Genomic DNA, 21,157 nt, shown 5'->3' with positions numbered 1-21,157 from the left:
AAGGGAATGCGTTTTCGTTAAGGGTACTCAAATATTGTTGCTGGTTAATTGAGCCGATGATGGGAACGAAATCACCTAACCCATTGTACGCAATGCATCCCCAGAACATGACTGAGCCTCCGCCATGGCTCACTTTTTGACATACGGGGATATTTTTTTGTCTTTGAAACTGTGGGAGCCTTACAAAAATCTTTGTTTTTGATGAATTATATTCAAAGGAGCTTTCATCTGTCCATAGAACGCTTCTCCAAAACTCTTTTGGCTTATGCAGATGCTCCTTTGCAAAAGCCAATCTTTTGAGCTTGTTCACCTTTGATATGTAAGGTATGTCCTTCGCTTTGTATGTCTTAAAATCTTCTTCTTTTAGGCGTCGCCGAACAGTACGCTCACTGATTGGAGTCTTGGTCGACTTATTCCATTGATCTGCAGCAGCTTGCGGATTTAAATGAATATTTTTTTTAAATTCCCGCAATAGGACTCGATCTTCAATGGGTGTTGTTTTGCGGTTAGCACCTGAACTAGGCAAGTTTTTGACGTCATTGTGGGTCTTATATTTGTTAATTTGATAGTGGACTGTTTGCCGCGACAAATTATATTCATTTGCAATGTCTTTTGGTTTTACGCCGGCATTAAACTTCGCCACTATTGAGGCTCTAACAACATAATTTAATTCTGCTGTTTTTCCCATTGTATTTATAACTTTTCAATCAAATTTGAATGAATTTAATGTTGAAAGGTCAACAAAAATGGTTACAGCAAAGTTATTTTAGTATCACTTGACAAAACGTGCGCGAAAACGGCGACAAAGATTTGGTCAAAATACTTATGCCGTGCCTGAATCCGCAGTCAACTCACATTGTCATTTGTAGAAAGAAGGTGTGAAGAGTAATAGACAAAATATTTTGCCTACATATTGTTGTTGCTATGAACTCTATATCCCGTATGAAAATTGTACCGTTATTCCTTGAAACTAAAAACAACCAGCACCGATAGTCGTGAGTACAGTTCGTCAAAATAATTGTGCCGACCAGTGTAGATATCAAACAAAAAATTGTATTACAATTTCTATTGTTTTTTTATTTATTTTTTTAAATTTTGTAATCATTTTATTCAGGTACAGAGTATTTAAAAGTCAGGGCTTTCGGCATTAGCTTTTCCACCTATTTATATTGATATGGATGTATATACACACATACATACATACATATGTACATATGTATGTACATACGTAGAGAGCGCCAGCAACACGCGCTTCTAGAAAATGCATAGCTTGTTCAAACCATTTCGAAAGTTGGAAAGTCCCGAGAATTGCCGGAAACACATCATCCTAAGCGGAATGACTCATATTTATGTTTAGTTCCAGTGCTCACCTATATTTATGCGTGTGTGTGTGCATAAACAATATATTTCTTTTTGTTTTTTCAAAGATTATGGTGCTAAAAAAAAAAGAAATGGCCAAACTGCAAAACATAAACAAATTCGTAGCATTTAACATCAAAGAGCAAAATGTACACATCGATTGATAGACAGGCCGACTCACAGATTATAAAAATACACACATACATATGTATATGTATGTATTTACGTACATATAAATGCATACATACAAACATACATATGTATGTGTTTGTATGTACGTATGCGTGAGTAGCTAGCTGAGATTTTTTGCATATTGCGCCGATTTTGTAGTACTTTTCTACTCCTCGCGCGATAAGCACATAAACAACAGCGCAAATTACGTACATATGTATGTATTTACATATGCTCATACATGCATAGGTATACTTATAGAATTGTTTAATTCATTATAGAGAAAGCATATGTATGTATGTAAGCAATTACATTCCCACATATGTATGTATGTGCATACATATGTATATACACACATTCCTCTGTTTTTTAATATAAAAATGAAGTAAGATTAACGCGCAGGTCGCATTCTCGTCGCTGCCCTTTTAACTAGCGCTCTGTTCTTTCAAACCGTTCCAGTTTTGTCGCTTAATGTTCAAAACGTTGAAAACGTCAATCCATCCCAGATATTAAATATTAATTACTGTCACAAAATGGAATCATTGGCATGCCTTGGCCTAGTATTGCAGCTCTTGCTGTGGGTCTGCAAGGGTCACACAGCGGTTCCATACCGCAGTCGTAAGTCCATACATACATACATATGTACATGCATATTTATTCAATACGTATCATATGGTACATTTGGAATCCAACTGCAGGCAACTATCTTTTCACTCAGTACTGCAAGGATGCACAAACCGGACGCGAGCTGTACGTTGGTGAAGTAATCACACGTCCTGGTCAATGCACGCGTGTTCAATGCCTGGGCACTCTAGAACTGTGGGAGGACAAGTGAGTTAGCATAATGTAGCATTCACAACTGGCTTACCAACGTTTTTTCGGTGCTCTTTTCAGCTGTCAAGTTCCGAAGTCGCTCAAAGGAGATTGTGCCCCCGTACAACCGACCGACTTGAATCTCGATTATCCCAAATGCTGCCCAATGTACGAATGCAAAACATACAGAAGAAATGATTTCAGTGAATTGGAGCTAACGAATACATACGATCATTATGGAAATCTGCGTAGATCAAATATGGCTGAAGTGATAGTTATGAACAAGGAACCACGACGTCTGGACAATCAAGCATCCTCACAACCACTACGGGAGCCCACTGGCAATATCGACCGTTATATTTGAATCGAATTTAAATTTCCTGTTTAGTGTTCTTCCTGTTAATTAGACATAGCTAGTTGTTAGATGCAATTGCATTTATTTTTAATTGTGTGCTTGTATGTATGTAACATATGTATTTAATACACATAAACCAAAATACTGTTTTAAAAAGTTGTCAGAGGTTTTTTGGTAGCCAGCCATTTAGCAAGGCTACTTCTGGGTGGCAACTCCAGCACAATGTATCGATATAATGAGATTGTACGATACCTTTAGTGCTGCGTCGTACTGTCAACATTGAAAGTGATGTAAAAAGTACTCGTTTCTAGAAATTTTATAAAATCGCTCGAGCAGATTAAGTTATATAGTATTTCGATCGACCAACACGTATTGCGTAAGAAACTCCAAAATGTGGATGCAACTAAATAAAACTATATTGATTTCTCGTCTATCGGGCGTCCTGGGCCCAAATTCCCAAGCGGTTGTGAAATGGAAGTCGCCCATGGTCGTGCGCAACTATGCACGAGGACCTGTGCGTACCCGGACTATTGTTGGACAGCAGCCGGCACGTCCTCAAACGCTCAAGGAGAAGCTGATGGCACCCCCTAGTGCCAATGGTAAGTCTTAAAAATTTCCCTGCCCCCCTATAACTAACCAATAATATAATATCATGAAATTTATTTCTAGCTTATTCATTGGGCAAGGGTGCTGCAGCTGGTGCCGCTGTTGTGGGTATGGGTGCGCTCTGCTACTATGGAATTGGCCTGGGCAAGGAAAATAGCATCGCCAACAACTCCATGTAAGTGCGAATAATACTCCACTTTGTGGACTTCATATTGAATACTCAATTTCTTGCAGGCTTTGGCCACAGTACGTGAAGGATCGCATTCACTCGACTTATGGCTTCTTTGGCGCTTCGTGTATTGTAACAGCTGCATCTGCAGCTGCTGTTTTCCGAACACCGCGCCTCCTTTCCTTGGCTTCGCGTGGTGGTCTATTGGTGAGTGGAAAAAATGCATACTGAGATAGTTCTGTACACATGATGCTCATACAAATATGGCTTTATTATCGCAGTGGACATTCGCTTCGCTTGCTCTTGTTATTGGCAGTGGTGCCGTCGCAAGATCTATTGAATATCAGCCGGGCTTTGGTCCCAAACATCTGGCCTGGGTCGCGCATTGTGCCATCATGGGCGCTGTGATTGCCCCCCTCTGTTTTATAGGCGGTCCGATTCTAACACGCGCTGCAATTTACACTGGAGGCATTGTCGGCGGCCTCTCCACAATAGCGGTCTGTGCTCCAAATGATAAATTCTTGTATATGGGTGGCCCCCTGGCTATTGGTCTTGGTGTCGTCTTTGCTTCATCATTAGCATCTATGTGGTTACCGCCTACAACAGCTCTGGGTGCTGGTGAGTAGCGTTTTATCCGTTTTTTGATTAAAATCTTGTATGTACTATTTGTTTTTTGATATTTTGTAGGCCTGGCTTCTATGTCCCTATATGGTGGTCTGCTTCTCTTTAGTGGATTTTTGCTGTACGACACTCAACGTCTTGTACGCAAGGCCGAGGTCTATCCTCAATACACCATGGCACCCTTCGATCCCATCAATGCGTAAGTCATTTAAAGCTACAACTTCCATTGATGAGTTAAGATACTTATGGTTAATATATTTCCAGTTCGATGTCCATCTATCTCGACGTATTGAATATATTCATCCGGATTGCCACCATAATGTCTGGGTCCAGGAATAGAAAATAGATTTATCATGCATATGTATATTATATATAAGCCACAAACATGTGATGAAGCAAAGAACATTTTCTTTAAATAAATTATAATCGACTTTAATTGTAGTTGTCGTTGTGGTTTCGTTTTGTAGTCATTAAAGAGTTAGAACTGTCCCAAAACATCGTCAGTTAGTGTTAACCGCTACATCTAAAAACCGATGACTCGATGCCCTAACAAATGTATGGACTATCGATACCCAACACACCCCAAAAGCTTAGTAATTGTCATCGACCAGCGTACGCAACGTTGTAAACTTTGTAAGGACAATGGGTTCTTACACAGCTTGAAAGGCACGACGCAACTGAAGTTAAAGTAATATCAATAGGATATTCATTTATATACACATATATAAGTACGCTCTGCATTGCCGTAGGTGTCAAGACATTATTTACATTTCCATCAGTTCTGACTTAATTCAGCTCAGGGCAACATCTCAAACAGAATATTTTGAATAATTTTAAAAGTATAAAACTAAACTAAAACACTCCACAGACCCAAAATATTACAAGGAAATATTCTCACTCGTCATCAGGCTCTGGTTCACGGCATATACCTGAAACAGGTAAGTAAGCACAACCACATAATAAGTTTGTAGGTGTCTGTTGCTTTTACCGGCTTGCAGACGTTTAGGCCGCCCACGACCGCACCCTGTGCCGGCAAATCGATTGCGGCGAAGTGTAGTGGAAAGGATAATAATTCAAATAAACTCTTTGCAATCGGTTTGTTGCAGGCACAATTGCTAATCTCGCTCCGCAGACGGTTGAGCAGAAGGAGACGGGCCAATTGACCCAGCCAGACGAAGACGACACTGACGCTAACGAGATGGAGCGCCGTTACCTTAAGAATCCGTATCCCGACTTTGCTGGCGGAGAAAACACTCCACTGGCCAGCGATGAGGAGCACATTAAGAATCTTATTTGCACCTATGTCGATGCCATATTGGAGCATTGCCACCCCAATAACGACGAAGAGGACAATCGTGGCGACTTGTATGTAGGCAATGCAGGCATTGCCTATATGTTCTGGAAGCTATCCAGCTGTGAGCAGACACGCGACTTGTATCCAGCGCTTGAGCATGCTGCCGCGTTTATTCGTAATGCCAAGGCGAATGCAAAGCGCTACAAGAAGCGCTCATCGGAGCGTTATTCGTTCCTGTGTGGCAATGCAGGCATTTATGCCGTATCGGCAGCTATCTCACAAGCTGCCAAGGATACCGAGGAGCTGTCCAATGATTTGGCCAACTTTAAGTCCGGCATACCATCGAGCAAGGAGTACATGCACACCAAATACGGCTGTGATGAAGTATTGGTCGGTCGTGCCGGCTTCCTGTCTGGTTGCTATTGGCTAAACGATGTGTTGCCAGAAAAGAAGATCACCGACGACGATCTAGTATCGATATGCCAACTGATCATAACCAGTGGACGTGAGTACAGTAAAATGAACAACTCACCTTTGCCGTTGATGTATCAATACCATGGCACTGAATATCTGGGCGCTGCCCACGGTCTGTGTGCCATCCTACATATGCTGCTAGACAGTCCATGGTTCCGTACAGTGCCCATTTCGGCGCCTGCAGCTGAGCTGCGCGACATCAAGCGCTCCATTGACTTCTTTTTGGAGCTGCAAGATTCAGATGGCAACTTTCCGGTTGCCCTGGAGGACTTGCGGTCGGGTCGTGACAAGCGTCTGGTGCATTGGTGTCATGGCGCTCCTGGTGCTGTCTATTTGCTGGCCAAAGCCTACTTAATATTCAAGGAGGAGAAATATTTGACATCGCTACGACGTGCCGCTGACTTGGTGTGGAAAAAGGGATTTCTCCGCAAGGGACCTGGTATCTGTCATGGTGTGGCTGGCAACGGCTATGTCTTTCTGTTAATGTTCCGCTTAACAAACGAAATGAAGTACCTGTACCGTGCGCACAAGTTCATGGAATTGCTCACCAATTCAGAGTTTAAGCAACGCGCTCGCGTACCCGATCGTCCGCACAGTCTGTACGAAGGTGTGGCTGGCACCGTCTGCTTCTTGGTGGATCTACTGGAACCCGAGCAGGCATACTTCCCATTTATGGATGTCTTTCACTAAAACACTAAACAACCCCTAAACCAACCTCAGTCGCTCATACACAACACCAGTGCAGACAAATCAAAATAACTTTCAGATCAGGGAGTTAAAATTTTAACATTTTTTTAATAGGTTTTTCTAGTCATTTATATATTTTGTTTGCTTCTGGTTGTTGATGTTCTTCATGGCTTGCGCATTATGATCGATCTCATGAACCTCAGTGTCCAGCTCACTTTATTGAGTGGACCCCTCACGCCTGGCGATTGCCTCGAACACACCGAACGCAGGATGTTCCACTCATTCTCATATCAAAATTCTCTGTGCTTTAAGCTAAGCAATTAATTAACATACACACAATATACACATACAAATATACATACAATATATTATAATATATACATACACAAGCATATTATATTTATATACAAATACTTACGAGACAGGCAGTCTCTTATACATAAACATATTGTGCTTTATACTTAATGAAGAGCTCTAAATTCTATTGTCAATAAAATTGTACTATTTTATATGAAATACATACAACATGAACATATGCATAACAATATCGATATCCATTTATTTACTACATTTTTCAAGTATTATGTAATGCTTTTCTTAAAATGAAAATCTATTAACCGATATAAGTATATTACTATACTTTTTACGACATCATCATATTCAATTCTAAAAGTCTAGGTGCATAAATCGACAACTGGTTCCTAATTGATCTTAGCGCGCGACTGCGATCTGACGTATTTGCATATCATACTTAGGTACTACCTGGAAAAACTACAAAGTAGCCCAGATCTTAATTGGATCGACAGTCACTCTTCCCAAATGGCAGGCCAATTAGAAGACAAAATTCCAATAACAGAATGCTAGAAAATATTTGTAATTAAAATTTAACTTGGAATAAAGAAATATCACCCAAGTCACCAACGTTAAAATTGACAGAAAAATATTAAAATCATGTATAATTACAGAAAAACCCTCCATTTAATAATTAACGATGTTAGCACTGAATCCGAGTTTTAAATGGCGTTTCTCCATTGACTTGATTGTTAGCTTTACTTTAGGGAGTTTACCTGTAAAATTTTTAACGGGCTATAAATAAGTAACTTCTTTAGGTGAGGAACCAGATTTTGTATTTATATTTTATAAGCATAGAAGTTTTTTATTAGCACATCTCTTAGATAAATTTTGGACACTAGACGTGACAAAAACATGTCAACAATTTCTTAATCTTTGAAGCAAAAACAGGTTTCAATTAATTTATTTAGATTTTGGAAACCAAAAAGCTATAATTATTTTACGATGCAAGCATACTTAATGAATACAAACTAAGATAAGAATGATTTCAGTATGGAATACAGCTGTAGGAGAGAGTTTGGATTAAATATTATTGTAAAAGTATTCGTATTTTGCGTACATAGATAAACTGGTTACCTTTATAATAAGCTGAGCAGCGTCAGCGGTATGCTGCACTTTAGTATACATATTACTAATATATTGTACACTCGACCATTATTTCACTACCCCCTCCCTGCTATTCCCAGTCTTAATAGAATCGAGATTATTAAGTTGCGCCTTAGAGATTTATGAGTAAGTATATAACTGCACACGTTTTTTTTAAGATTATACGGGTTCCTCCACTTAACAATAGAGTCGGGCAAGTCCGACAGAGAAATACACTCTACCAAAATAAAAACGCCCAGTGCTCAGTTACATAATAACTAAAAACTTTTCTTAAGATAAACCGATTTGAATGAAGTTAAAAACCAAACTCGTGTTGCCTGGGGACAAGGAGAGTCTAAATATCAATTTTGGTGAATATGGGCGCAGCCGTTTCCAAAATCTAGACGTTCATACAGACAGACGGACATGTCTTGATCGGTTTCTCTCTTCATGCTGATTAAGAATATATATATGTACATTATGGGGACGGAAATGTTTCCTTCTTCCTGTATACATAGTATAGCCATTCTACCCTTCGGGTACAGGGTATAAAAGAGTGTATATTATCACGTATGCGATAGTAACTAAATTGAAGCGTTTCGCAATAGAAAGCTATAATTCCTACATTCTGGATCTTATCATATCACCCATACTTACATAACTACTCGTATGTGTAGAAGGTGTATATTACACACCCAGCCCAGTGTATTTTCAATTTATGCCTTGTAATTTCCCTCTCTGGTCTGACGAACCTCGCATAGTGGGTTGAAGGACACCAATTTTAGACATAATTGGAAAACTGATATTTTGGAAATATATTTAAATACCCGAGAAAATTGTTCTAAGCTTTTATTATTTTAGTAGTTGACAATCATGATTGGTAACTAAAATTTCCCCAGTCGGTGGCATTTTTTTATATTATCGTTTGATTTTATATATTTTTGTTGGATTTTTCCTTTTACTTTTTTTACGTCAGTATCATCTCATCTATATCTTACATATATTGGAATGGCTGGAATCGGTACAAGTATAACACAAAATGTTATCGATATGGGTCACTTAAATATATAGAGTAGCTATCTAACACGATATGTGAATTGAATGAATATCTCATCTTGAAAAATGATTCATATTTATTTATTGAAGTGTTTAAGAAAACACGCAGAATTTTAGTTATTTTATAAAATTATTATCTTAATTCCGCTCTAAACTCTCATAGTAATCGCTTTCTCCAGTCGCGCAACCAACCCAAAAAACATCGGACTTCTCAAATTCAAATTTGGAAGGTAGTGGCAGATTCAACAAAATAGTTTGACGTTATCGTAACAAGTTTTTTTTTCCATCTAGATTAGATTAGACTAGATGCACTGGTTCCATTCGGTCCATGAGTCATCTGTTTATTTGTATTTTTCTCTAGTAGTCCATCTGGAAGAACAGTTACCGTACTAACAATTTTTTTCCGACTCCAAAGTAGTTTCTATTTTTTTTTTTTTTTTTGCTAAAAATTTGTTACAGAAACGGGGCTGCCCACCCCACTGTGAATCGTCAACCGACGGGGCTCAACTACTGATCAGCGTGTGTGGAAGTTGAATAGGCGAAGCAATAGACTCACAAAGCCATATATCACTAAGCCTAAAATAACACGGCTAGTGTTCGCTGATTTCGATGGCGATTTTCATTTTATTTTGCGAACCCATCAGTCGCGTTATTGCCTTCGCTCGAACCGAAACGTAGCTGAGTGCCTATATTTTTAATTAGGATACCATTATGGAAAAGTTCTATGTTCTCCTACTGGTGCTGACAACACTTTGTATCCAATTTTCCCAGGCACAAGATCGATTTCCAATATCTATAATACACATTAATGATTTCCATGCCAGGCAAGTGCGCGTTAATTGAAACTATACAGTCTACATACGTATGTCGAATTATACGTACGAGTACCAATATATGGGAGATCCGTATCGAAAGCATTTAAGCAGCCATATTGTACCATTATCGGCCTGATATAGATTATAATTCACCATATAATACGCACAATCAAGCCTTTAATCAAAATACTTATCTGGGAGCGTACTTATTTTCAATTGCTTATTCATTCATGCCATACATTCATGCTTTATACATACTACTTGTATATGTATATCTACGAGTACACGTAGAAGTTGAGATAAGAGATTTGACCATGGGCTTTCGCACAGGTTCGAGCCAACGGACACCAGTGGAGGCACATGTGACGAGGGGGAGCAGTGCATTGGCGGCTATGCACGCACCGCATACACAGTGAAGCGTCTGCTGGACGAGCAGAAGGACCAGAATCCCATCTTCATAAATGCCGGTGACAGTTTCCAGGGAACGCTTTGGTACAACATCGGCCGTTGGAATGTGACGCAACAGTTTCTGAATATGGTCCCAGCGGATGCAATGGTAAGCTCATAATCGGGGCTAGTACAGAGTGGGGAAAAATATATACGGATTTCGCAAGACCTTAATCTTCTGGCGGACTTCACCTAAATTACGTGTGTTTAGTTATCAAGTCTAGTAAATATATGGAGACACGGGTGGATGTCTGGATAGATTTGTTTTTTTTTCCTGATATATATGTATACTCTATGGGGTCAGAGATGCTTCCATCAGCGCCTCTCTCTGTAACATATTTTTCATAAATCTAAAATACATTTCAAGCCCTTCAGGTGCACGCTAATAAAGGGGATACAGATTACAGTGGAAACTTCCTTAATGGACACCTCTTTTATTCTGACACTCTCTCTTTTTCTTAGACATTCCATCGGTGTATAAAGTATTTAAGTATCTCTTTAAGTGGGTGCGCCCCCTGGATGAACAAAAATTGGCCGAGCGTGAGTGTCCCGCCAAGAGAGTTTTCACTGTATTTACATTCTTTACTCAAACTTCGATCGATTTGCCAAGTAATTTTCTCAGAAATTTGTTTAATTTGAGAAATGGGCTATAAATCGCAAACCAAGTAGGTTTTTTGGGTTGTATGAGCTGAGAGATCTATAAATCTATCTATCTATCTATGGAAACTATATTACACAAAGGCGTGGGCAGCTTTTATCAAAGGGGGGGCCAAAAAATTAAAATGTTGATTAAATAGGGCAACGGCCCCCCTGCCTACGCCCTTGATATTACATAGTGGCCTGATCTCATTCTCATCTCGTCATAGCTTAACGCAGAGATATATTTCCACTTCTCGACAATCAATCATAATCTCCATTTATTCAATGCAGACCCTAGGCAACCATGAGTTCGATCATGGTGTGGAAGGTCTTGTGCCATTTTTGGAAACTATTGACACTCAGATGCTGGTGGCCAACATGGACGCCTCCCATGAGCCCACGTTAGAAGGCAAGTTTAAGAAGTCGACCATCTTAGAACGGAGCGGACGAAAAATTGGTCTCATTGGCGTCATACTGGAGACCACATATGTAAGTGATTATGATAATATAATGGGGAAATGTAAAGACACGTGTTGTTCTAGGATCTGGCCAATACGGGAAAACTGATATTCCAAAACGAGAGTGAAGCTATTCGTGAAGAGGCCGTGGAATTGCAAAAAGAAGGTGCCGATATCATTATAGTTATTTCCCATTGCGGATACGATGTCGATAAGGAGATTGCGAGGCAGGCTGGCGACATCGTCGATGTCATAGTGGGCGCCCACTCGCACACATTCCTGTACACGGGCACACCACCTGGTCCGGATACGCCAGCTGGCGACTATCCCACTGAGCATGTGCACGGGAATGGGCACAGACTCCTCATTGTCCAGGCATCCTCCTATGCCAGGTATGTGGGCAATATTACAGTCTACTTCGATGACGAGGGAAATGTGGTCGATTACGAGGGCGCCCCCATCTACATGAGCAGCGATGTTCCCCAGGGTAAGTCATTCTATTCCTTGGTTCGAGTGCACCTCCAGTTATCTTATCAGCAGCTCCAGACATCACCATTACTAGGTATATGTTAAAATAGTCCACTTGACAAATCATTTCCTCAGTTATCAACGAAAATCCAATCTCATTTCACTTCCTTTAAATCAGACATTTTCAATTATGAAAACATATATAAATAACTTTTTAATTTAAATACATTTAGATACATTTTATACAGATAAGGATTTGAATTCGGCTGTGCCGAAGCTATATACCCTTCATTGTCTTAATGTGTTCTGTAAAAAATGATATGGATGTTTTTTTTAAGACTAAAATCGAAAATATAAATTGCGGGAAATAACTCAGATTGGAGATAATCTTAGTTAGCTCATTTAACTAAATAGTTCCAAATCAGGTGTGAATAAGTCTTCTGAATAATATATTTAAAAAAAACTTTGCATGAATGAAGAACGGGTTGAAGAATCTCCAGCAGGGCAGTTCTTTAGGACCATTGGGATCCATTTTGGATTTGAGATAGATCCATACACATTTTAAGGTACTTAATTCATTTAAATAAAGAATACTATATCTCAAATATTTTCGTTCCTTGGACTGTTTAATGTACTACATACCCTTTATTTTTTTGGAAAATAGCGTAGATATCTTATAAATATGCAGCGTTTTAGGTAATATATAAATTAATGAATTGATTAAAATGTAAATTAAGTTTTCGATCCATCACCATTTGCTCAAATGTGCGATGTTTGTCTTACTACTTGTATGTGTCTTCTCTGTTCGGATCAGTGTTTGTCGGTTAACCGGTCGTGTTTGTTGTCGTTGTCGTTGTCGTTGTAATTGTCCTTGTCGGTGGTGTCGGTTTTGTGATCCCACACTGAGTAATCAAATTTTATAGACGAGGATGTGTTGGCCGCCATTCAGCCATGGAAGGAAACGGTGGACGAAAGGGGCAATGTGATAATTGGGAAAAGTAAGGTCGAGTTGACCAAAAGCGACTGCAGCAGTGAGGAATGCAATTTGGGGAACTTTTTCTGCGATTCCTTGGTTCATACGGTAAGTCAAAGGGCCAAAAACAAAGCAATCTCAATATACGATTATTGCCCCAAAAATAGTTCACTGGACTCACGCCATACGACCAAACAGCGTGGTCTAACGTATCAATTGCTGTGGTAGGCACTGGAGCCCTACGCGTGCCACTCAGCAGAGGCAGTGAGTACTCAGATTGGTAATCCATATAGGATAGGCGTTCTGATCGTGTTGCTTTCTTCTGGGCAGATCTAACCTATTCGCATATGGTTACAATGTCGCCTTTTGAGAATAAAATTGCTGCTCTGAACTTGCGAGGCGATAAACTGGTTGAGGCATTGGAATTCGGAGTCTCTAAGATTGATCTAGAGAACAATGTGAGGAGCTCGGCCATTTACCTGCAGGTGTCGGGCTTGAAAGTAACCTACGACTATAGCAAGCCAGTTAATTCTCGTGTCGTGACGGTGGAGGCTCGATGTGCCGATTGCGAGGTGCCGCGATACGAACCTCTAGACACTTCTAAACTGTACCGAGTTGCTATGCCAGATTTCCTTCAAAAAGGCGGTGATGGCTTCAAAATGTTCTATGAACATGGCACGGATGTGCAGTAAGTCTGCTTCAAAGCACGGCATACATACAAGTATTTCAATATGTTGACTCATCTAATTTTAGGTATTCTTTAACTGACTTGGAAGCACTTATCTCGTACACGGAAAATATAGACCCCATTTTTGTGGGTCGCGAGGGGCGCATAACTGTACTGAACTGAGCCACGTCACACGCTTTGTCATACCATCCAAATTTTTAATAAGCTAAGCATACATTACCTTCAGTTTTCCAATAAATCTTGAGTTCAAGAAGTGTGCATCTTAGTTTCTTTTTAACGGAGTATATATGAAGTTATAAAATAGAATAGTAAGAAGATGTAGTTCCCAAAATATTTAACACTTTTTCTTTATTCATCGAAGATAATGAAGTACTAATGGCCCTGAAACAATGGCAAGTCGGGATTGATGAAGTTGGTAACCAAGTTGTGGGCAGCACTCTTGTCTCTTTACAACAAGCCGAGTGTTCCAGAGCCCAGTGTAACTTGGGAGACCTATATACAGACGCCATGGTGCATGCTGTGCGTAATATTAATACCTCTCTCCATACCGATACAGACCTAAAACCATTCATCTTTTTCAGTTTATTAAAAATTCGTCGGCGTCAGCATCCCATTGGAGCAAAAGTACTATTGGCCTGGCTAATCAGGTCACTTTTACCCTGGAGTCCCTTCCAGTGGGTGGTACGTATATTCCAAACACAGTCACGATAAGCTCTATACCTGAAAATCATCTGCAGACATAACCTATAAAAAACTTGTCGGCATGTGTCCATGGGCGGATAGAGTGTATGCCTTGACGCTGCCAGGTCAGATTTTGTTGGACGTTCTGGAGAGCAGTGTGGCAGATATGAAAGCAAGGCAGACCGGCCCGTCGAGATCACAGTTCTTCCAGGTCTCTGGTCTTCGCGTTATCTACAACCTAACTGAATCTGCCGGCAATCGAATTGTAAGCGTCCACACTCGCTGCATCGATTCTGGAGAGCTCCAGTACAAGCCCCTAGACGTTAACAAAGACTATCGCATAGCCGTTTTGGAATATCTCGTAAAGGGGACAAATGGAACCGCTTTGATTAAAGACAATGCGAAAGATATAGAGTCAGTGCTACAAGTACATATTAATAGTTATACAAATTTAACTTACAATTACGAATTGATTCCAGGATTGGACCACTTGCTCTGACAGCACTTATGGACTATTTAGATGCCGTTGGACCTATCACTAATGGACTGGAGAAGAGAATTCAATTTGTAACATAAATGAGCGAACATTGTTTCAATTTTCACTTCACTTTTCAGGGAAGGGCAAACAAAATTTCATTGCAGTTAATAATTGGAAAAATCTAAAAATAAATGTTTCAAAAATAAAATCGATAATACAAGTAAATCCGTTTCTTATCTTAAGTACAAAAGAGTCCCAACTAATTTTTGAATATTTAATCATAAAGAACTATGTATATAAGTTCTGCCTTAACAATGTGAGTTAAAGGTTTTCCCGCATTTCTGTTTCAGACATAGAGAAAGTCTACTTCCGTTTCCGTTCAATCAGAGAAATTTAAATATACAAGAACGCACAAATTGTAGTTTCTTCAATACGTTATTATTTGTTTGTTTATGGAACGTTTAAGTGCATTTTTAATTTTATCTGAATCATTATTGGCAATTATTCGAACAATATTAACAAATGTTAAAAATCAAGTGGACAATTTGTTTTTCATTTTTCCCCCGAATATAGGCATTTAATAATAATTACGTTTTTTTTCAGCTTTAATATCCTTTAAATATATTAGTGATGCCTATGGAAAGTGGGGTATAACTATTTAATTGTTATTTATATGCAAGAAAGAGAAAAATCTATATACTATATGTGTTCGTATTCCATGTTCGTATTAATATCTGTCGGTTAACCAGTCGCATTTGTTTTGTCATTGGTGTTGTGATGCTGAATAATCGAATGTTATACAAGTTTGATTTTAATATCTCAATTAACAAAGTGACGGAGCATACTCAATGCTCTGAATATGTTATTGCATCAAAATTAAGCTATAGTTCCTAAAGAATCCAACATGTTTCTCTATTTATTATAGATAATGCCGTTATTTTGGCCATGAAACCTTGGCAAACCGCGATCGATGAAGTTGGTAATAAAGTTGTGGGCAGCACTCTTGTCTATTTACAACAAGCGGAGTGTTCCAAAGGGGAGTGTAACTTGGGAAATTTGTTTACGGACGCCATGGTTCATGCTGTGCGTAAGAGTATATGTATATTTTAAAAACTGCCATAAAAATGCCTATTTTTTTAGTTTGTTAAAAATGCGTCGCCTTCAGCATCCAACTGGAGCAATGTTACAATTGGCCTGACCACCCAAGGCACTTTTCGTGTGCCTATACCAGTGGGTAGTACGTATAATCCCTACACAGCTACACAGCTTATAGTTTAATACCTGGATCGTTTGCAGACATAACCTATAAAAAACTTGTTGCAATGTGCCCGTGGGAGAATAGAGTGTATGCCTTGACATTGTCTGGTCAAACTTTGTTGGATGTCCTGGAGAATAGTGTCGCGAATATGAATGCAAGTCTGACCAGACCATCGAGCTCAAGATTTCTCCAAGTTTCAGGCCTTCGCATTATCTACAAACTAACTGCATCTGACGGCAAACGAACTGTAAGTGTTTATACACGTTGCGCCGATTGTGAAGTACCTCGGTACAAGCCCCTAGACGTGGACAAAGACTATCGCATAGTCGTTATGGAATATCTTGTAAATGGGAAAAACGGAAATGCTTTGATTCAAGACAATGCCAAAGACATAGAGTCAGTGGTACATTATGTAAGCTTATTTCTATGCGTACTTATAACTGCAAGTTTATTCCAGAACTGGACCCCTGGATTTGACTGCGTTTATGGACTATTTAGATTCGGTTGGACCTGTCACTATTGGATTAGAGAAAAGAATTCAGTTTGTAACATAGTCGAATTCCTGGAACTGGTTTTGATTAGCAATAGATTATGGAGTGCTACAAATTTTAATCAGTCCATGAAATTACCATTTTAAAAAGTGAGCAAATAAAACAAAATTTGAAAAGGAACTTTGGTTGTTAAATGTAGTCGCCAAATAATTTTGTTCTACAAAATCCCATACTAATAAAGTTGTTGTTCATATTTTGTGAAACTTCTTTTGTCGCGCTGCACAATTTGTATGGATAAGCTGTTCAACAAATTGTGTTGGAAATCATTTTTAGAATCCCATGCATAAACGCAAACTGAAACGTAGCGCACAAAAATGCTTATTGTGCCATCGGCGCTGCCACATTTTTGATCCTATATCACACATCTGGTAGCGCTGTCGCTTATATTGATATACAGTCATCGAGTAGTAAGTACTAGATTCACAAGCATCGAAAGAACAACGTAGGAATTTTTACTCACATTCACACACCACACGATATTCCGTGAAGGTTAGAAGTCCGTCGGTGGCACAATTCGAGCGAGTGAGCTTGTGTTTTACATCAATTAAATCGGAAGCTATAGTTTTGAAGCTTATTGCAGCCTAAGCCTAAACAAATATCAAAGTAAGTGTATTTATTTATTTCTTAAACTTTAAATGTATTTCATTCGCGTTGTGCATTTTTAAGTTTTCATATGTGCGCTCGTTACATAAGAATTGTCTTGTCATGTTAGCCGGCAAGCTTGATTCCAGAAACTTCTGTCCTAGTTTTTCTCTAATCAAGGACAAAGTTAATGAATACAGACACCATATATTCCTTATGTAAGGTTTCAGCTAACCCATGATCTCAATCGTTTATGCATTTATGTTGGCGGATAGCTTACAAATAGTATTTTCATAAATCGTACACACACATACAAGTGCACGCGCACATGTTTTTCGGTTCACCGGCGTATTTCACAAATTGATGGTAAATTTCATGTTTCTAATTGGGAGAAAATGTAATGTGGAAAGTGAAAGCGGGCGTGTGTGTGTCTATGCTAAAGATAGGCCAATTGTTCATATTTCGATTTCGTAACGTGTAAGATGGAAATGCTGGCTTGCCTTGGTTACATAAATGATTTTTTCTGGAATGCTCGTCGATGCTTTGGCCATTACTATCAGCGAGCGCTGGGGGTCGATGCCTACCATGTGCGCTTCGTCTTATCTATTGACCGAAAAAAGAAAACATTCGAGTTTTCCCTCAACTGGTGTGGATGTACTTTAAACTATGCTCATGAAGAACTACTAGACAAGAAAACATATGCATTTCGTGCTATAGCACGTGTTTGTCAACATATAAATATGTGTGTACCATTTGTACATATCAGTATATAAGTGTTTGTTTGTGTATAGGAATGCATACATACTTATGCACATTTAATTATATTCTTTGTCCAACTTGTTTTCAGATGTTCCGCTTGCCAATTTCACTCGCACGCACCAACATCAGTCGCCAGCTGGCAATGCGCAGCTATGCCAAAGATGTCAAGTTTGGTCCTGAGGTGCGCGCCATGATGCTGCAGGGTGTTGACGTGCTCGCCGATGCAGTCGCTGTTACAATGGGACCTAAGGGTCGCAATGTGATCATCGAGCAGTCGTGGGGCTCGCCCAAGATCACCAAGGACGGTGTCACTGTAGCCAAGTCGATTGAACTGAAGGACAAGTTTCAGAATATTGGCGCAAGGCTGGTGCAGGATGTGGCCAATAACACCAATGAGGAAGCTGGTGATGGCACCACCACAGCCACTGTTTTGGCACGTGCCATTGCTAAGGAGGGTTTCGAGAAGATCTCGAAGGGCGCTAACCCCGTTGAGATTCGCCGCGGTGTCATGTTGGCCGTTGACGTAGTCAAGGACAACTTGAAGACAATGTCGCGTCCGGTAAGCACGCCAGAAGAAATTGCACAGGTGGCCACCATCTCGGCTAACGGTGACAAGGCCATTGGCAATCTGATCAGCGAGGCCATGAAGAAGGTTGGACGTGATGGCGTCATCACGGTCAAGGATGGCAAGACCCTGACTGATGAGCTCGAAGTCATTGAGGGTATGAAGTTCGATCGCGGCTACATCTCACCCTATTTCATCAACTCGTCGAAGGGTGCAAAGGTCGAGTTCCAGGATGCCCTATTGCTGCTTTCCGAGAAGAAGATCTCATCTGTGCAGAGCATCATTCCAGCCTTAGAGTTGGCCAATGCTCAGCGCAAGCCTTTGGTTATCATTGCCGAGGATATTGATGGTGAGGCTTTGAGCACTCTGGTAGTGAATCGCCTGAAGATTGGCCTCCAGGTGGCCGCTGTCAAAGCCCCCGGCTTCGGTGACAATCGCAAATCCACCCTGACCGACATGGCTATCGCCTCTGGCGGTATTGTGTTTGGCGATGATGCTGATTTGGTCAAGCTTGAAGATGTGAAGGTCAGTGATTTGGGTCAGGTTGGCGAGGTGGTCATCACCAAGGATGACACGTTGCTGCTGAAGGGCAAAGGCAAGAAGGAGGACATTACACGTCGCGTCGACCAAATCAAGGATCAAATTACAGACACTACTTCCGAGTACGAGAAGGAGAAACTGCAGGAGCGCCTGGCTCGTCTGGCCTCTGGTGTTGCCCTGCTCCGCGTCGGTGGCTCCAGCGAGGTGGAGGTGAACGAAAAGAAGGATCGCGTCCATGATGCACTCAATGCCACGCGTGCTGCCGTCGAGGAAGGCATTGTTCCCGGTGGTGGTACTGCCCTGTTGCGTTGCATTCAGAAACTCGACACCGTGGCCACCCAGAACGAGGACCAGGTAAGGGGCACTTGAGTAACAACCCAGCCAATGAACTCTCTGATTTGTGGTATTTCTCTTCATTTGCTTGCAGAACCTTGGCGTTGATATCGTACGTCGTGCTCTGCGTATGCCTTGCCTAACCATTGCTAAGAACGCTGGCGTTGATGGCGCCATGGTTGTGGCCAAGGTTGAGACCCAGTCTGGTGATTACGGCTACGATGCGCTGAAGGGTGAATACGGCAATCTGATTGAAAAGGGTATCATCGATCCCACCAAGGTTGTCCGTACCGCCATCACCGATGCATCGGGTGTCGCCTCGCTGCTGACCACTGCTGAAGCCGTTGTGACTGAAATTCCCAAGGAGGACGCTGCTCCTGGCATGGGCGGCATGGGTGGTATGGGCGGTATGGGTGGCATGGGAGGCATGGGTGGAATGATGTAAATCCATCCCGCCACACTATTCACACCATTGACCATTTCTAAGTGTTTAAGTCATAATGCACACGGGCGGGTTCTATGCTCGCTACAAGACGACCGCAACTGAATTTGAGGCAAGCCCACCAATATCTCTTATTTCGGTGCATATCCAGTCGTTTAGACTTTAGAAAATGGCGCACACGCTCCTCCCAATATCATCATACACTCATTCTTCAGTTCACAAAGAGCTGCTGCGCCTCTTCCTAACAATTTTTGGATGTGTGTGCCCGCCCGCGTTCACTCGTCTAAGCATATCCTGTCCCTTGCATTGTGTGCTCATTTTTTTTAACTATTCCTTAATGCTATTTTTACATGTTATATATGTAAATGAAATTACGTTAGTTATATAATAATAAATACACATATATACAAAACCAGTCCAGTACATTTATTTACATTCTCAATTATTTTTTTAACTTGTTGAAGGAAATTAACAAATGCTGTTCGAGTTTCTAGAAACGTTTCAAGCTATATTATTACCTGCAATCAATAATCAGCTTTGATGTAAGATTTTGTTCGGATTCCAATAGAAAAGCTCTGTTTTATTCAATTAGTAACAAATGATTCCAGGTAGAAGTGTAAACTACTTATAATCTGTTCTAAATACAATCTTACAGTAATATTCTTGTTCTATTCTTAATATATGCAAGAGATGTATTCCAAATAGTAGGCAAATTTTAGCTTGGAATATAAAAATCAATATCTATTGTAGCGGTTAATAGTGTGATTTAAATATATTTAGTGTGATAACATAAACCCATAAATAATATAAACTTTTTGTCTTTGAAAAAAAATTGGCCAGTTCTAAGCAATTATTCCGAATTTCCTATCTATGATAATAATCTTATCTTGGCCATCTATTAGTTGGACAAAAAAAAACACTACAAAAAATATTATTTACTATGAAATGTTAAAATGCTTCAAATTCATATTGAGTTCTCGATTTTCAAGTATTTGATGATCCATAGAGGGCTTTACAAAATTGTGTCATTTAGCGTGGGAAATACGATAACAATAATATTGTAAATATATTGCTAGGTTGGCTGCAAGGTCCAGGTTTGGTGGAATCCTCAAAGGTTTATATCGAAGAAATGTTCATTTTAAACTTTACTATCTGCTGTAGTTATCGCCTTCTTCAAATTGGGAACCCAGAAGCGTTCTCTCCCAACAAATTGGGGAAGAGTATAATTTTTAAATGTCGCTGATTTTGAAAAAGGTGATTGGAAGCTCTGAACCATCTCCGTACGTCTTAAATGCATGAAAATTACTGTTTTTCGGATTTTTAAAGTAAGGTGTTTCCTTTTAATGGGCCGATATTGTTCCCGCATGAGTGCGAGCGGGACGGAACTATTGTTCTGCACCGATATTGAGAAAGGCGCACCGAAACTGAAAGAGCAACA

General features: G+C 40.1%; 5 protein-coding genes across 7 annotated transcripts; all 5 read left to right on the top strand.

Annotated features, from left to right (window-relative positions):
* Nucleotides 1–2,004: 2,004 nt before the first annotated feature.
* Nucleotides 2,005–2,857, top strand: LOC115626897. The gene is made up of 3 exons (XM_030522406.1): nucleotides 2,005–2,148; nucleotides 2,229–2,361; nucleotides 2,425–2,857. The coding sequence occupies exons 1-3, from the start codon at nucleotides 2,064–2,066 to the stop codon at nucleotides 2,705–2,707; spliced, it is 501 nt and encodes a 166-aa protein (XP_030378266.1). The 5' UTR covers nucleotides 2,005–2,063; the 3' UTR covers nucleotides 2,708–2,857.
* Nucleotides 2,858–3,001: 144 nt separating this feature from the next.
* LOC115626829 (growth hormone-inducible transmembrane protein) lies at nucleotides 3,002–4,535 on the top strand. Its single transcript, XM_030522310.1, has 6 exons — nucleotides 3,002–3,297; nucleotides 3,368–3,479; nucleotides 3,539–3,680; nucleotides 3,755–4,091; nucleotides 4,161–4,293; nucleotides 4,359–4,535. Exons 1-6 carry the CDS (start codon nucleotides 3,090–3,092, stop codon nucleotides 4,438–4,440), a joined length of 1,014 nt encoding a protein of 337 aa, XP_030378170.1. The 5' UTR covers nucleotides 3,002–3,089; the 3' UTR covers nucleotides 4,441–4,535.
* Nucleotides 4,536–4,744: 209 nt separating this feature from the next.
* On the top strand, nucleotides 4,745–7,096 carry LOC115626754 (lanC-like protein 3 homolog). Its single transcript, XM_030522209.1, has 3 exons — nucleotides 4,745–4,782; nucleotides 4,963–5,032; nucleotides 5,201–7,096. Exon 3 carries the CDS (start codon nucleotides 5,293–5,295, stop codon nucleotides 6,550–6,552), a length of 1,260 nt encoding a protein of 419 aa, XP_030378069.1. The 5' UTR covers nucleotides 4,745–4,782; nucleotides 4,963–5,032; nucleotides 5,201–5,292; the 3' UTR covers nucleotides 6,553–7,096.
* Nucleotides 7,097–9,704: 2,608 nt separating this feature from the next.
* Nucleotides 9,705–16,542, top strand: LOC115626660 (apyrase). 3 transcript variants are annotated; one of them, XM_030522074.1, is made up of 8 exons: nucleotides 9,705–9,866; nucleotides 10,188–10,413; nucleotides 11,235–11,432; nucleotides 11,486–11,888; nucleotides 15,615–15,772; nucleotides 15,830–15,926; nucleotides 15,986–16,343; nucleotides 16,405–16,542. In XM_030522074.1, exons 1-8 carry the CDS (start codon nucleotides 9,754–9,756, stop codon nucleotides 16,499–16,501), a joined length of 1,650 nt encoding a protein of 549 aa, XP_030377934.1. In that variant the 5' UTR covers nucleotides 9,705–9,753; the 3' UTR covers nucleotides 16,502–16,542. The 3 variants fall into 3 exon arrangements, with proteins under 3 accessions (XP_030377934.1, XP_030377932.1, XP_030377933.1); XM_030522072.1 differs by lacking the exons at nucleotides 15,615–15,772; nucleotides 15,830–15,926; nucleotides 15,986–16,343; nucleotides 16,405–16,542 and adding exons at nucleotides 13,892–14,049; nucleotides 14,112–14,211; nucleotides 14,268–14,625; nucleotides 14,691–14,914 and having other exon boundaries at nucleotides 9,709–9,866; XM_030522073.1 differs by lacking the exons at nucleotides 15,615–15,772; nucleotides 15,830–15,926; nucleotides 15,986–16,343; nucleotides 16,405–16,542 and adding exons at nucleotides 12,793–12,950; nucleotides 13,010–13,106; nucleotides 13,173–13,530; nucleotides 13,596–13,788 and having other exon boundaries at nucleotides 9,713–9,866.
* A 422-nt stretch (nucleotides 16,543–16,964) lies between these two features.
* LOC115626745 (heat shock protein 60A) lies at nucleotides 16,965–20,134 on the top strand. The gene is made up of 3 exons (XM_030522196.1): nucleotides 16,965–17,101; nucleotides 17,928–19,298; nucleotides 19,372–20,134. The coding sequence occupies exons 2-3, from the start codon at nucleotides 17,928–17,930 to the stop codon at nucleotides 19,720–19,722; spliced, it is 1,722 nt and encodes a 573-aa protein (XP_030378056.1). The 5' UTR covers nucleotides 16,965–17,101; the 3' UTR covers nucleotides 19,723–20,134.
* The last annotated feature ends 1,023 nt before the right edge of the window (nucleotides 20,135–21,157 follow it).

Source organism: Scaptodrosophila lebanonensis, unplaced genomic scaffold (assembly GCF_003285725.1).
Source record: "Scaptodrosophila lebanonensis strain 11010-0011.00,11010-0021.00 unplaced genomic scaffold, SlebRS2 tig00000089-arrow-pilon, whole genome shotgun sequence".
Lineage (NCBI taxonomy): Eukaryota > Metazoa > Arthropoda > Insecta > Diptera > Drosophilidae > Scaptodrosophila > Scaptodrosophila lebanonensis.
This window is presented reverse-complemented; position numbering and strand designations above follow the sequence as displayed.

Bases quoted from the DNA above. Each gene is read 5' to 3' on its own strand.
- LOC115626897 (XM_030522406.1), top strand. From the start codon at position 2,064: ATGGAATCATTGGCATGCCTTGGCCTAGTATTGCAGCTCTTGCTGTGG. The intron at 2,149-2,228 runs GTAAGTCCATAC...ATCCAACTGCAG, and splicing joins AGCGGTTCCATACCGCAGTC to GCAACTATCTTTTCACTCAG. The intron at 2,362-2,424 runs GTGAGTTAGCAT...TGCTCTTTTCAG, and splicing joins CTAGAACTGTGGGAGGACAA to CTGTCAAGTTCCGAAGTCGC.
- LOC115626829 (XM_030522310.1), top strand. From the start codon at position 3,090: ATGTGGATGCAACTAAATAAAACTATATTGATTTCTCGTCTATCGGGC. The intron at 3,480-3,538 runs GTAAGTGCGAAT...AATTTCTTGCAG, and splicing joins AGCATCGCCAACAACTCCAT to GCTTTGGCCACAGTACGTGA. The intron at 4,294-4,358 runs GTAAGTCATTTA...ATATATTTCCAG, and splicing joins CCCTTCGATCCCATCAATGC to TTCGATGTCCATCTATCTCG.
- LOC115626754 (XM_030522209.1), top strand. From the start codon at position 5,293: ATGGAGCGCCGTTACCTTAAGAATCCGTATCCCGACTTTGCTGGCGGA.
- LOC115626660 (XM_030522072.1), top strand. From the start codon at position 9,754: ATGGAAAAGTTCTATGTTCTCCTACTGGTGCTGACAACACTTTGTATC. The intron at 9,867-10,187 runs GCAAGTGCGCGT...GCTTTCGCACAG, and splicing joins ATTAATGATTTCCATGCCAG to GTTCGAGCCAACGGACACCA. The intron at 10,414-11,234 runs GTAAGCTCATAA...TATTCAATGCAG, and splicing joins TGGTCCCAGCGGATGCAATG to ACCCTAGGCAACCATGAGTT.
- LOC115626745 (XM_030522196.1), top strand. From the start codon at position 17,928: ATGTTCCGCTTGCCAATTTCACTCGCACGCACCAACATCAGTCGCCAG. The intron at 19,299-19,371 runs GTAAGGGGCACT...ATTTGCTTGCAG, and splicing joins CCACCCAGAACGAGGACCAG to AACCTTGGCGTTGATATCGT.